The sequence below is a fragment of the Doryrhamphus excisus genome, linkage group LG1 (genome assembly GCF_037039965.1).
Source record: "Doryrhamphus excisus strain RoL-2023G ecotype Guam linkage group LG1, RoL_Dexc_Guam_v1.1, whole genome shotgun sequence".
In the NCBI taxonomy this organism is placed as follows: Eukaryota; Metazoa; Chordata; class Actinopteri; order Syngnathiformes; family Syngnathidae; genus Doryrhamphus; species Doryrhamphus excisus.
Window position 1 is genome coordinate 11,019,796 of NC_136357.1, and position 12,083 is coordinate 11,031,878.

The window sequence follows — 12,083 nt, forward strand, 5'->3', positions numbered from 1 at the left end:
GCTATTTTTAGAATTTGGAAAAGGGTGTGGACTGTGGAAAAGAAGCCCCGCCTGTCTGCTGGGAGAAACTGAGGGAGGAAGCTGGGGATGTCTCTGAGCTAACCGGGAGTAACATGCACTTACTGTGTTGTAGCAACAGAATATGTGTATGTATGTAAAAACATTTGTGCAGATGCCTAGAAATCCAGTCCATAAAAGTTATGAACGGAATGGGTGTCAGAGGGAAGCCATTCACAGGACAGGCTCCTGTTTTGGTTGTCCAAGGACAGGACAATGACTGAAATGAAAAATATTCAACTGTTTTTCATTCCTTTTCAATAAAACCAACTTATTTTTGAAAATATGTGACTTTTTTCCCTCAAATACATAGATTTTAAAAGGTATTCAAAACACAGATTTCACAGATATTTGAATTTTTCATCAAAAATATACTCTCAATTTCACATTTTTCCCCCACAAAAAAACCTCACCATTTTCATCAAAAATCAACAACAGATTTTCTCAAATTCTAAAAATGTTTCTCTTGAAAATAAGAACATCTCTCTCATTCTTTAAGGCTCTGTTGTGGGTCTTGGTTGATAGATGTCTTCAACATTGCATGGAAGTTGGAAACAGTACCTACCAGACTGGGGGAGGTGGACCCAATTATAAAGAAGGGTGACCGAAGGGTGTTTTTTCCGACGACAGTAGGCTCACACGCCGGCTCAGCCTTCCTGGGAATTTTTTTTCCCGGAATGCTGGAGAGAAGGGTACCTGACCAGAGGTGCAATGTGTTTATTGTCCTGGCTGTGCAACACTGGACCAACTCTAGAAATTTGTACCTTTCAGAATGGGAGTGAGGTCTACTTCAAGTTCAAGTATCTCTGAAGTATCTCAACCTTCCAGTGATAGAAGGTTGGAAGTACAGGCAGTACCGACTGATTCACCAGTTGACCCTGTGAGATAGGGTGGGGAAGTTGGTCATACGGAGCTTACGGAGTCCAGCCACTGCTCCTTTACATCAAGAGGAGACAGTTGAGGTGGCTCAGCCCTCTAGTCCAGATGCCTCCAAGCATGTCCAGCTGGAACCAGGCTCCAGGGCAAACCTAATAATGTCTCACCTGGTCTAGGAACGACTCTGAGTCCCTCTGGTGGAACTGGAAGAGATGACCAGAGACTTCCTAAAGGAGACTGTTGCCTCTGCAACCTTGACCCGGGTAAGAAAATGGATGTTTCCACTTGTGGTACTAACCTCATTCCACTACATTTCATTGTCTCCATATGTATTGTCAACATCAAAGTTATATCATAAGATGTAAGACTTAAAGTAATTCTCTCTACAACCATAGACTTGAAGGATAAAAGCTGAGATTGAGTCACTCCTCTCTCATCATTATAACCTTAAAGCCGCAGTAATACATGTTGTGTCATATTTTTGGCTCCATCTACGATTTCTACAGCATGTTCAGGCAAAAAATGAAATAAAATAGGCCCGGTCCATGTTGCCCTCAGGTGTTGCAAAGCTGGAATTTTTACCTGCAGAGACATTGTGAAGCAGAGGCCAAAGTTCAATCTACTGTTAAGAAATCCACTGATGTGTTTCTGAAAGTCGATTCACTGTGAGTGAGTTTGTGGTTTCAGTTTCATCATGGATCTACCAAAATGACAATCTTTTAAGACTGCCATGTAATTAGTGGCCATCTGTGCATGCTGGTTGTCGTCAGAGGGCCTTTTATGTCTGCGGTTGAAAACGTTTGTCAGCTCTCAGCTCTCACTCGCAGCATTGACAAGAGGAAGAGTAATCAAGGCAGCAGGGTCGCATACTGTATGTGCAGGGCAGCAACTGAACATTTCTACGGCAAGCCAAGTGGCATTTGCAGCTTCCATGGCCAAACTGTGGCGTAATTGTGTCCCGTCTAAATATAGCATGCTGCTGTCTGTTCTACATTTTAAAAAGGCCTATCATCTCCCACTCATCTATTTTTACACTGGTATCAATCGTGAGGCCAGCGTGTGGCCGTTGCGTCTGCGCAACTCAGGGAGACAAACATTCAAAGCAACATGCTCTAGTTTTTCTCCTGAGGGACGATTTATGATGCAACAGGACACGTGCATGTACTTATTTTCTAACATGAGCCTGCTGTTATTTCTACTGTCCTTTCCTTTCCTAGAATACCCTTTTTCTTTTTTTTTTTTTAACACAAATTTGAATGTTCTCCTTTTGAGAAAGGGACATTTTTTGAGCAGTGTAAAGACTATAAGACAATCATTCATTCATTCATTTTCTGCCGCTTTTCCTCACGAGGGTCGCGGGGGTGCTGGAGCCTATCCCAGCTGTCTTCGTACACCCTGGACTGGTCGCCAGCCACACTCACATTCATACCTATGGACAATTTGGAGTCACCAATTAACCTAGCATGTTTTTGGAATGTGGGAGGAAACTGGAGTACCCGGAGAAAACCCACGCATGCACGGGGAGAACATGCAAACTCCACACAGAGATGGCCGAGGGTGAAGGGTGGAATTGAACCCTGGTCTCTTAGCTGTGAGGTCTGCGCGCTAACCACTCATAAGACAATCAAGGTCCATACAAAAAAGAACTGGATATCAAATATGACTTTTTAACACTTTTAATTTCTTTGTAGTTTTCCTGCACGAGACTTTGTTATTGTTTTGGTATGTCCTAACAAGTTATAAAAACAGTGCTAAAATGTGAGACAGTATCTGAGATTTAGTGATTGTTCGAAAACTATCATACAGATAAACATCTCCTAGCATTGACTGGAAGTTGTTTGTTCAAATTGTTTATTCTATCCACAGAGTGCATGAGTGTTTGCCCGTCTGCGGACAAAGACAGATTGAGACGTTTCACAGCCAAGCATTAAGATCATTTGTGCAGCAGCGCTGATATCGGGCGCTTTGCAGCTGATAAGACTGAAGGCATCCATCATCGGCGGCCATTTCTATTGGAAAGCTCTCATTAGACAGCTGTGAGGAGTGCAGCTCATTAGCATGTCATTTCCCTGGCAGGAAGGAAGCTTTCACACTAACACCTTTAGAATTACAGGATGAGTGAGATGTTGAGAAAGACCAGCATGCACCGCTTTTCATGTAATTGAGTCTTCATTATCTCCTGAACGTGTCTAAAGTCTTATTTTAGCCATGTTAGTATTATACCCATTGCGTGATAAAAGAATAACCATGAGGTGACCTAAAGGAGAATGCTCTTGTAATCTGACACATTTGGAACACTGCAAGACAGAGGGCAAATAAAGACACCATTTCACCTTCACCCATTTCTTTCTTCACACCTTGAATTAAACGAGTTATATGTACTTTCTTAGCAAGCAGTGAAGGGACGAGCTGGGATAGGGTCCGGCTTACTGTGACCTGTTAATAGAACCTGGATAGAAAATTTACTGTAGATTATTTTTAACTTGGAAAAAAAAGAAAATTTGCTTTAGGGCATTATACTACATACAGTAAATAAGCTTCACTTCTTCTTATCTTTATTTGGACATGTTAAATTGTGCAAATGTAATGATCCTGAATGTAACTTATTACTTCACAATGTCCCACTCCTGCTGCATGAAAGGGGACAAATTATGGTCATTTTCAGCCCTTTGTATGGAGTTGGGTTGCACAGTGATTAAGTGGTTAGCGCGCAGGCCTCACAGCTAGGAGACCCGAGTTCAATTCCACCCACGGTCATCTCCCTGTGTGTTTTCTCCGGGTATTCCGGTTTCCTCCCACATTCCAAAAACATGCTAGGTTAATTGGCGACTCCAAATTGTCCATAGGTATGAATGTGAGTGTGAATGGTTGTTTGTCTATATGTGCCCTGTGATTGGCTGGCGACCAGTCCAGAGTGTACCCCGCCTCTCGCCCGAAGACAGCTGGGATAGACTCCAGCATGTCAGAGACCCTCGTGAGTGAGCATAAGCGGTACAGAAAATGGATGTATAGAGCAGCTACACACAATAACCAGCACACAAAGCTTTATAGTTCTTCCAGAATCTGCACCTATTCAGCTGTATTTCTTTAGCTTTCATTTTAATGTATTCCACCCAAGGCCTGCCTCATTTAAAAATGTTGCTTTTAACATACAGCCATATGTGTTGGATCCCAAATACGATCCGGAAGTAGAGACGTCGCTCAAGAAAAGAGGTTACTTTTCTCAATGGTCAGTATCTTTAGCATTTTAGCATTCGGTTTTCTACAGCATCGATAACTGAATGTGGCCACTAATTGTGGTGGGAAACGGCTATTAGCAAGTGCTTTTGCGCTTCAGGAACTCCAACCACTTGTGCCTGATGGTGGCGTCTTTAGGAATAGGAAACAAATGTGAGGGAGGGCGGAGTCAAAAACATAAAAAACTAAAGCAGCACAAACTTGCACAAAACCGCACTAACCCAGCACAGGTTGTGTTGTCACTCATGGAGCTGCATTGCAAAATATATATAAATATATATAAATGTGTTTATTTTAGTTACACTTCAGGTTGGATTTTGTTGCACTGCAAGGACTTTCTGTGCATGTCCATGCCTTAGAGGGAACATTGGTGGCCATATGCTCCAAATGGTGCCTTGCAAGAGTGAACATGCATTTACTGTGGAAAATGTTATCTAAATATTTCATGCTCTACACATAAGTGAGTTTTATGTCATGTTTCTTAAGTATTTTTTTCTGTGAGAATATTCTACAAATGCACTGGTGATGAGCGGATATTGAAGAATTGTTATGGAGTTACCTGCTAGAAGTTGGCACTTCCCACAATCTAAGCCGTTTTTTGTTTTGCAATCTGCTCCCTTACTGTAGCCTACCAAAAATGAAGCCAACAGAGACCTTAAAACCGAACATTTGTTATTTATCTAGTAAATGTTTTTTGGTGTGACGTGAGAGGGAAAACGATCTTGATGTTTTCTTAGAACTAGGATGCTAAATGATATTCAAAAAACAACAACGTCATGAAATGTAGTGATCGGCGAGCACATGATCATCTCATCCCTTTGCAAGTGAATGATCTCTTCTGTCGCATGAATTAATCTCATCCACAGAAGACCCTCCAGTGGCACAGAACCTTTTCAATGCTGAGCCCAATTAGTCAGCGTTCCACCATGCTCCATGCCAAAAAAACTCTCCCAATCAAAATGTCAGCGACTAAAATATATCCTTTGAAAATGGAGCAAAACGCTTCTGCTGCTGCTGTTATCATCCATGCAGATGGAAAGGTTAATGTTCCTTTTAAAAAGAAACCAACATTGTGGAAGAACCTCGCCTATTGCGAAACAAAGCTTCAGTCAAACATCCACTTTGATTCATGACTTCACCATGGAGTTGCCAGTTTGAGTCCAAACTTACTTACTGTATTCATCTCCAATACTGTTTTATTCTATTTATCTGCAGACAGCCAACCACTTCAGTCACAAAGAGAATGATTGCATTGTAAGTCAGTCAAATAAGTTCACTTTCACATTCATTTAAAACTAAAAAAAAAACCCAATTAATTTCCCCCAAATTTTCCCTTCACCGCCGAGTGAAGTGGAAGCTTATGCAAATCTTATGCAACAATCTACAACATAAAGTAAAGTGAGTTTGATAAGGTATAGAATTATTAATTGGGCTACTCGGACTGGCAACCATCCACTATCACCAACGGGTTTTGAAGGGCACAAAAACAGCAACAACTAAGTAGAAACAGAGAGACAGACAAAATGTGTGATGAAGGAATTATGACGCTGGTCAATTGTGATGCTGAAAATGACAAATTGAGTGGATTTTACTGCCATAAAAACATACAACTTTTTTCTTGAACGTATAGAAGGCTTCAAGAAGAAATCCACCAGTTGGTACTACCTTCCCATTCAAAGCATGCAGCAAACATTCACACCCTTTCCTTGTTTCCTGTTGGCGTGCTATATTAGAATGATGAGTTTGTGTCTCATTGGCGTTGGTTATAGGGTCCCTGACATAATCCATCAACTTTGCTTCGATATGTTATCTAGTCTATATATTTTTGAACCCGAATGCTAAATTCCAAAAATTATATTCACTTCATGGCGCCACTCATGACAACTCAGTCTCTTCTGAAAGTGACGTCATAGCCTCTCAAGTAAAGCAAACGATATTCAAGGTAGAGTGTCACTTTGGTTCAGGATATTTTTTACAGTATTAATGCATTTTGAAAAAGGATGCTATGAATAAAACCCTAGGCTAGGCTCCAGCATACCCCCACGAACCTGCGTTGATTTCCAAGTCTCAACTCACATTTTTATCTCTTCTTTGGGTGCGAAAGTGGTGTAAAAGTTTTGCTGTTACATAACATTTACTCCATTAGACAACCTACATACATATAATAAAGCTGGTGGGGAGCAAGATAAATATCTCTTGTGTGCTCTTAAACCAAGCATGGATGATCCTGACTTCGGGATATTTTCAGGACAAACCTACGCGGTGCGATGAGATTCCACTTCTGGCAAGATGCTTGGCAAGTGAATTCCCCCTCCAAAGATGACATCAAAGCATCCACTGCTATTGTTGGCATCTCACCTAACTTGAAAATCTAAAGTATTTAATGTGAGGAGTAAAAGTGCTGTGCTGTTTGTTGAGCACCTACTGCAAAAACACAAATCAAAGATCATCTATATTACAATGATTTGCTGTTTTTAAGCGCCTAATGTTCAAAGCGTTTGTCAAAGATCCCCTATAAGGATGCAGTGTTGCAAAAACGCGACTCAAAGATCCTCTATACGTGCTCTGCAATCAAGTCAGCACAATGTGCAAAGAAAACCTGTCCTCCATGATCAGGCGTACATTTAAATAAGATCTCCTCTGCAGTGTCTTCTGTCATGAGGACAGTTAATTTCCTTATTGCCCCCTGAAAATGGAAGACACAGTAGGTGTGTGTGTGTGTGTGTGTGTGTGTTAAGCTCATAAGAAGATTTACTTGCAGAGGTACACAGTGCTGCAGTGGAAAGGCTGTAGGAGGGGCTATAGAACTACTTCTCATGCAAATAATGTGCTTCTAATGTACACGTTACCTTTTGCAGGCATTAACCTAAATACATACGAGTCAGAGTACTTAGCATAAAAAGTTTAATCATGTTTGCACCTGCATAGCCCTTATATTAATAAATACACTTATTATTATTAAGGAATGTTGATGGTGTTCAGTCACCCGACACCTCCCAAGTCACAATGATCAATAGAGACATTTAAGGATCATTCAGCAAGTCTGGGTAGGCGGGTGTAAGAATGTACAGCCAATTATCTGCAACCTTGTACCCAATCAGCCAATCAGCGTCCGGTCATCGCTTATGATGGAGTTTCCTGAAGTCTACTGCCCTCAAGCGGTTGTTTTTTTTATTTTCATAAACACAAACCGGATTTCAAAAGCAGTCAGTGTTGATTTAGCAAATTATATAAACTTTTATTTAAGAAAGTATCAAGTATGAAAGTAAGAAATGACAGTGTTACATATGTATACAACATGATGCTTGTGTTAACTAGCAAGATTACATTATTGGTAAGCCTTTTTGTTGACTGAGAAAATGTTATACTGTAATGGTGACAGATTTTGAGTTCATATATTTTGTTTAATGAGATATAATTTCAACCAGTGATTGACAAAAAAACATTTATAAAACGCGATGCGTTTACTTATATTTTTATGTCCACCTGTAAAACACATTATTGTTGATTGAACAATAACATATCCTATTGAGGGCTAACTTATTATTTTCGACACTCGAGGAAAAAAAGAATTCGACAAACTTTACAAAAAAAGTTGAATTGACATAAAAAAACAACCAAAATTATTATTTATCATCTGCCTTTCCAAACAAAAACTCTCGGACACAAAAAAATAAAAAACTAACCCAATAAATAACAGTCTGCTGTTCCACACATTTCTTTATAATGAAATAATATTTTTGTCAATGCACCAGCAACCCCCCTGACATTTAATTAAAACAATAAAACCCCACTATAGCAAACCACATGACCTAGATAATGATCTAGAAATTACAGAATTCCTTGAAGAACACGTGTGCACAGGACAGGAGGCATGCGCACGACATGAGCCAAGCCCCTCCCCCTCATGTGCAGAGCTGCTTTAATGGGACCAGCAGTGCAAGCAGAGAACATTGCATGCACAGTACCTTCATGGAGCTGAGTGGACTCTCATATCTGCTCCACTCAACATGGAAGCTAATATAGTTGTCATGGGTACAGAGAGTGTGGGCAAATCAGGTAAAAAAAATAAACATCCATATTCCACTGTTATGTACTATATTTGCATTATTATTATTATGTTTATTATTGTTATTTTTAACTTGTTTTTGTCCTGCAGCACTGACTGTTCGTCTGTTGACAAGGAGATTCATAGGAGAGTATGGAGACATTGGTATGCGTTTTGATTACTAATAACATTGACACCTTATCATGTAAAAGTGACTTTCATTATGACTATAATTATGATTATGTCTTTCAGAATCCATCTACACTCACCAATTCATTGTAGATGGGAGGGAAATTGCTGTTAATATTTGGGATTCACCTTATTCTCAGGTAAGGACACTATAGGTAGTATCTCACAAAATATACCTACACTTATATTAATTCATAAGATATCCATTTAATAATATGTTAAATCACCTGCACTGTATCATACTGACAGCTGTTTCTAAGGTTTTGGCTACCTCATATATTTATGAGAGAGTTTTATAGGTTTTTGAGCTATAATCTTAGACGTACCAGCAATCTTTTGGCTAAAGGACCTAATTTGGTACCTTAAACTTTAATGTAAGGCAGTAGAAAAGTCATTTAACTCAGGCAAACACAAAGATAACTTACAATGAAAAAAAGTATATTAAACGGACATACAAGTATTATATAAATGAGAATGCTAGTATTAAAAATGATCAAAACTACTCCAATGAGTTCCCTATAAAACAGGGAAAACCAACAATGGAAAAAATGAGCTAAAAATGAGCGATATATCAGTATAAAATACAAAAGCAATCCATTCCTCTATTTATTTTTTTTGTTATGGTACCCAAAGCACGAAAAAAGTTCATTCATTTTCTACCGCTTTTCCTCACGAGGGTGCTGGAGCCTATCCCAGCTGTCTTCGGGTGAGAGGCGGGGTACACTCTGGACTGGTCGCCAGCCAATCACAGGGCACATATAGACAAACAACCATTCACACTCACATTCATACCTATGGACAATTTGGAGTCGCCAATTAACCTAGCATGTTTTTGGAATGTGGGAGGAAACTGGAGTACCCGGAGAAAACCCACGCATGCACGGGGAGAACATGCAAACTCCACACAGAGGGTGGATTTGAACCCTGGTCTCCTAGCTGTGAGGTCTGTGCGCTAACCACTAGACCGCCGTGCCGCCCATGGAAAAAGTTGATTCTATGTATTTTTTCACTTTTTAATTACCGCTTAGAACCGATTGTAAGATGTTTTGGGCTAAATATTTCCCCCCATGTCACAGCAGTGTGTGTGAATGAGAGGAAGAGAAGCTCTGACTCGCTTGAGGAGAAGTCGTTTGGCGTTGGTTTGCATGTATGAATATAAGACAACATGCTGTTTTCTGCCTTTTTTCTTAGCAATTTTCTTACTTTTACTTTTGCTGGTAGGGAATCAGGAAGTCAATTGCAGGATAAAAACAAAACTAAACGTGGAAATGGGTCTTATATGGGTTAAGCATTACTTTATATACAGTCAGTCGTGTAGCGAGCTTACCTCCATGTCTTCTTCTGCCAGGATGTCTCCTTAAAGACGGCACTCTTCGAAAGGAAAGTCCAGTGGGCCGACAGCTTCATCCTCGCCTATAGCATCTGCGACCGTGCCAGCTTTAACGCCGTCACCCGTCTGTTGCACGCCATCAAATCCGCCAGAGGATGCATGCACGCTAATAAGGCACCCTCTGTGGTCATCGTGGGCAATAAGCGTGACCTCCACCATCGCCGGACCGTACTGAGTGAAGAGGGCCGCATCCTGGCCCTCAACGCCGGCTGCCTCTTCTATGAGGTGTCGGCGGCAGAGGACTACCACGGCGTGCTGGCAGTGTTCCACGGTTTGCTGGATAGGATGAAGGACGCCAAGCAGAGAGCCAGGAGGCCGTGCATGGGCCTCAAAGACATCGTGAAGAGCGTCTCAGCCGTGTTTGCCAGACGACGGACAGACTCCATTTAGGAGACTTGTGTTCATCCACTGGATTTATGTTACGTCTTTTACCACCAAAGCCTGAAGACATGAGGAAACAACACAAACGTTAAACTCGTACTAGTGACCTACTGTATGACTTCACATGCGTGACACAATAAATGCTATGAAGGTATGTTTTATTATTATTGTAACCAAAATGGGGCTGCACGGTGATTGAGTGGTTAGCGTGCAGGCCTCACAGCTCAGAGACCCGAGTTCAATTTCATCTCGGCCATCTCTGTGTGGAGTTTGCATGTTCTCCTCTCCTCCAAAAACATGCTAGGTTAATTGGCGACTCCAAATTGTCCATAGGTATGAATGTGAGTGTGAATGGTTGTTTGTCTATATGTGCCCTGTGATTGGCTCCCCCGCGACCCTCGTGAGGAAAAAGCGGTAGAAAATGAATGAATGAATGTAACCAAAATCGGGCTACACAGCGACTGAATGGTTAGCGTGCAGGCCTCACAGCTTGGAGACCCAAGTTCAATTCCACCCCCGGTCATCTCTGTGTGGAGTTTGCATGTTCTCCCCGTGCGTTTTCTCAGGGTACTCCGGTTTCCTCCCACATTCCAAAAACATGCTAGGTTAATTGGTGACTCCAAATTGTCCATAGGTATGAATGTGAGTGTGAATGGTTGTTTGTCTATATGTGCCCTGTGATTGGCTGGCGACCAGTCCAGGGTGTACCCTGCCTCTCGCCTGAAGACAACCTACTCAAGTACTCATGTAATCCTGCCCTGGTATGTCTATAGGTCAAAAGCTTGATTGACAGGACCCAAAGCATACAAAAAAAGGTAAAAACTGATATTACATGAATCAATTTTGCATTGTTATGGATGATGATTTGATTAGATTGTGTCCACTTTGTATATTTTCCTGTTCCCACACTCCTTTAAATTATGAAGACAAAAGAGTATCTGTCCTTTAAAAATGTTGTTATATTGCTCCAGTAAACTTGCTGTGACCCCCCACCCCGTAACAACAATGCCCATTTGCTTTTCTTCCTTTCACCCTCTGTCGCTCTGTGTCAGACAGATGTCCATCTCAGTAAGCCATCAGAGGCAGCTGCTCGTAAGGTCAAATGGCAGGTAAGCTGGTGGCAGGACACCCATCATCACCACCCCCTCCTTCCCTACTTTTCTCATTTTTATGGATGAGGAATCTGACAGGAACAAGGCACAGGTTAACAAAGCAGAACGTGACCTGTCTGCCCCCCCTGAGGGTCGCCATATCTGTGTCTCTTGACCTGATTGCATCACAACATGCTTCCATGCATCCAGCACACTCATGAAACAGCTACATGTATGTGTGTGCGTGTGTTTTCTCCAGGTACTCACATTCCAAGAACATGCATGTTAGGATAATTGGTGACTCCAAATTGTCCATAGGGATGAACATGAGTGTGAATGGTTGTTTGTCTATATGTGCCCTGTGATTGGCTGGCGACCAGTCCAGGGTGTACCCCGCCTCTCGCCTCTCGCCTCTCGCCTCTCGCCCGAAGACAGCTGGGATAGACTCCAGCATGCCAGCGACCCTCATGAGGATAAGCGGTACAGAAAATGAATGTATAGAGCAGCTACACACAATAACCAGCACACAAAGCTTTATAGTTCTTCCAGAATATGCACCTATTCATCTGTATTTCTTTAGCTTTCATTTTAATGTATTCCACCCAAGGCCTGCCTCCAGGTGCGCCCACTCTGCTGTGGTTGGTCACACTGCCGAGTGCATAGAAAGAGTTCCGGTTTGTGCTGCTAACTTTATAGGAGTTGATAATAAATGGTGACATGCATGAGCACAAAATGTAAAATGCACAAATGCATATTGTGCAATATGTTGTGTTGCTTGGCAATACAAAGGATCACAATAATTGCCATGTCACGC

General features: G+C 41.5%; 2 protein-coding genes across 3 annotated transcripts in view; one reads left to right on the forward strand and one right to left on the reverse strand.

The window, feature by feature from the left end:
* The window catches only part of slco3a1a (solute carrier organic anion transporter family member 3A1a), a 34,376-nt gene extending 33,136 nt beyond the window's left edge, over nt 1-1,240 (reverse strand). The window contains exon 1 of the mRNA XM_058075207.2: nt 1,101-1,240. The gene's annotated coding sequence lies outside the window, so the exon portion shown is untranslated. The remainder of the gene's footprint in view (nt 1-1,100) is intronic.
* A 6,045-nt stretch (nt 1,241-7,285) lies between these two features.
* Nucleotides 7,286-10,324, forward strand: LOC131130980 (ras-related and estrogen-regulated growth inhibitor-like protein). Of its 2 annotated transcripts, XM_058075209.2 has the most exons (5): nt 7,286-7,331; nt 8,086-8,229; nt 8,330-8,383; nt 8,471-8,547; nt 9,756-10,324. In XM_058075209.2, the coding sequence occupies exons 2-5, from the start codon at nt 8,181-8,183 to the stop codon at nt 10,185-10,187; spliced, it is 612 nt and encodes a 203-aa protein (XP_057931192.2). In that variant the 5' UTR covers nt 7,286-7,331; nt 8,086-8,180; the 3' UTR covers nt 10,188-10,324. The 2 variants fall into 2 exon arrangements, with proteins under 2 accessions (XP_057931192.2, XP_078649923.1); XM_078793797.1 differs by lacking the exon at nt 7,286-7,331 and having other exon boundaries at nt 7,937-8,229.
* Nucleotides 10,325-12,083: the final 1,759 nt, after the last annotated feature.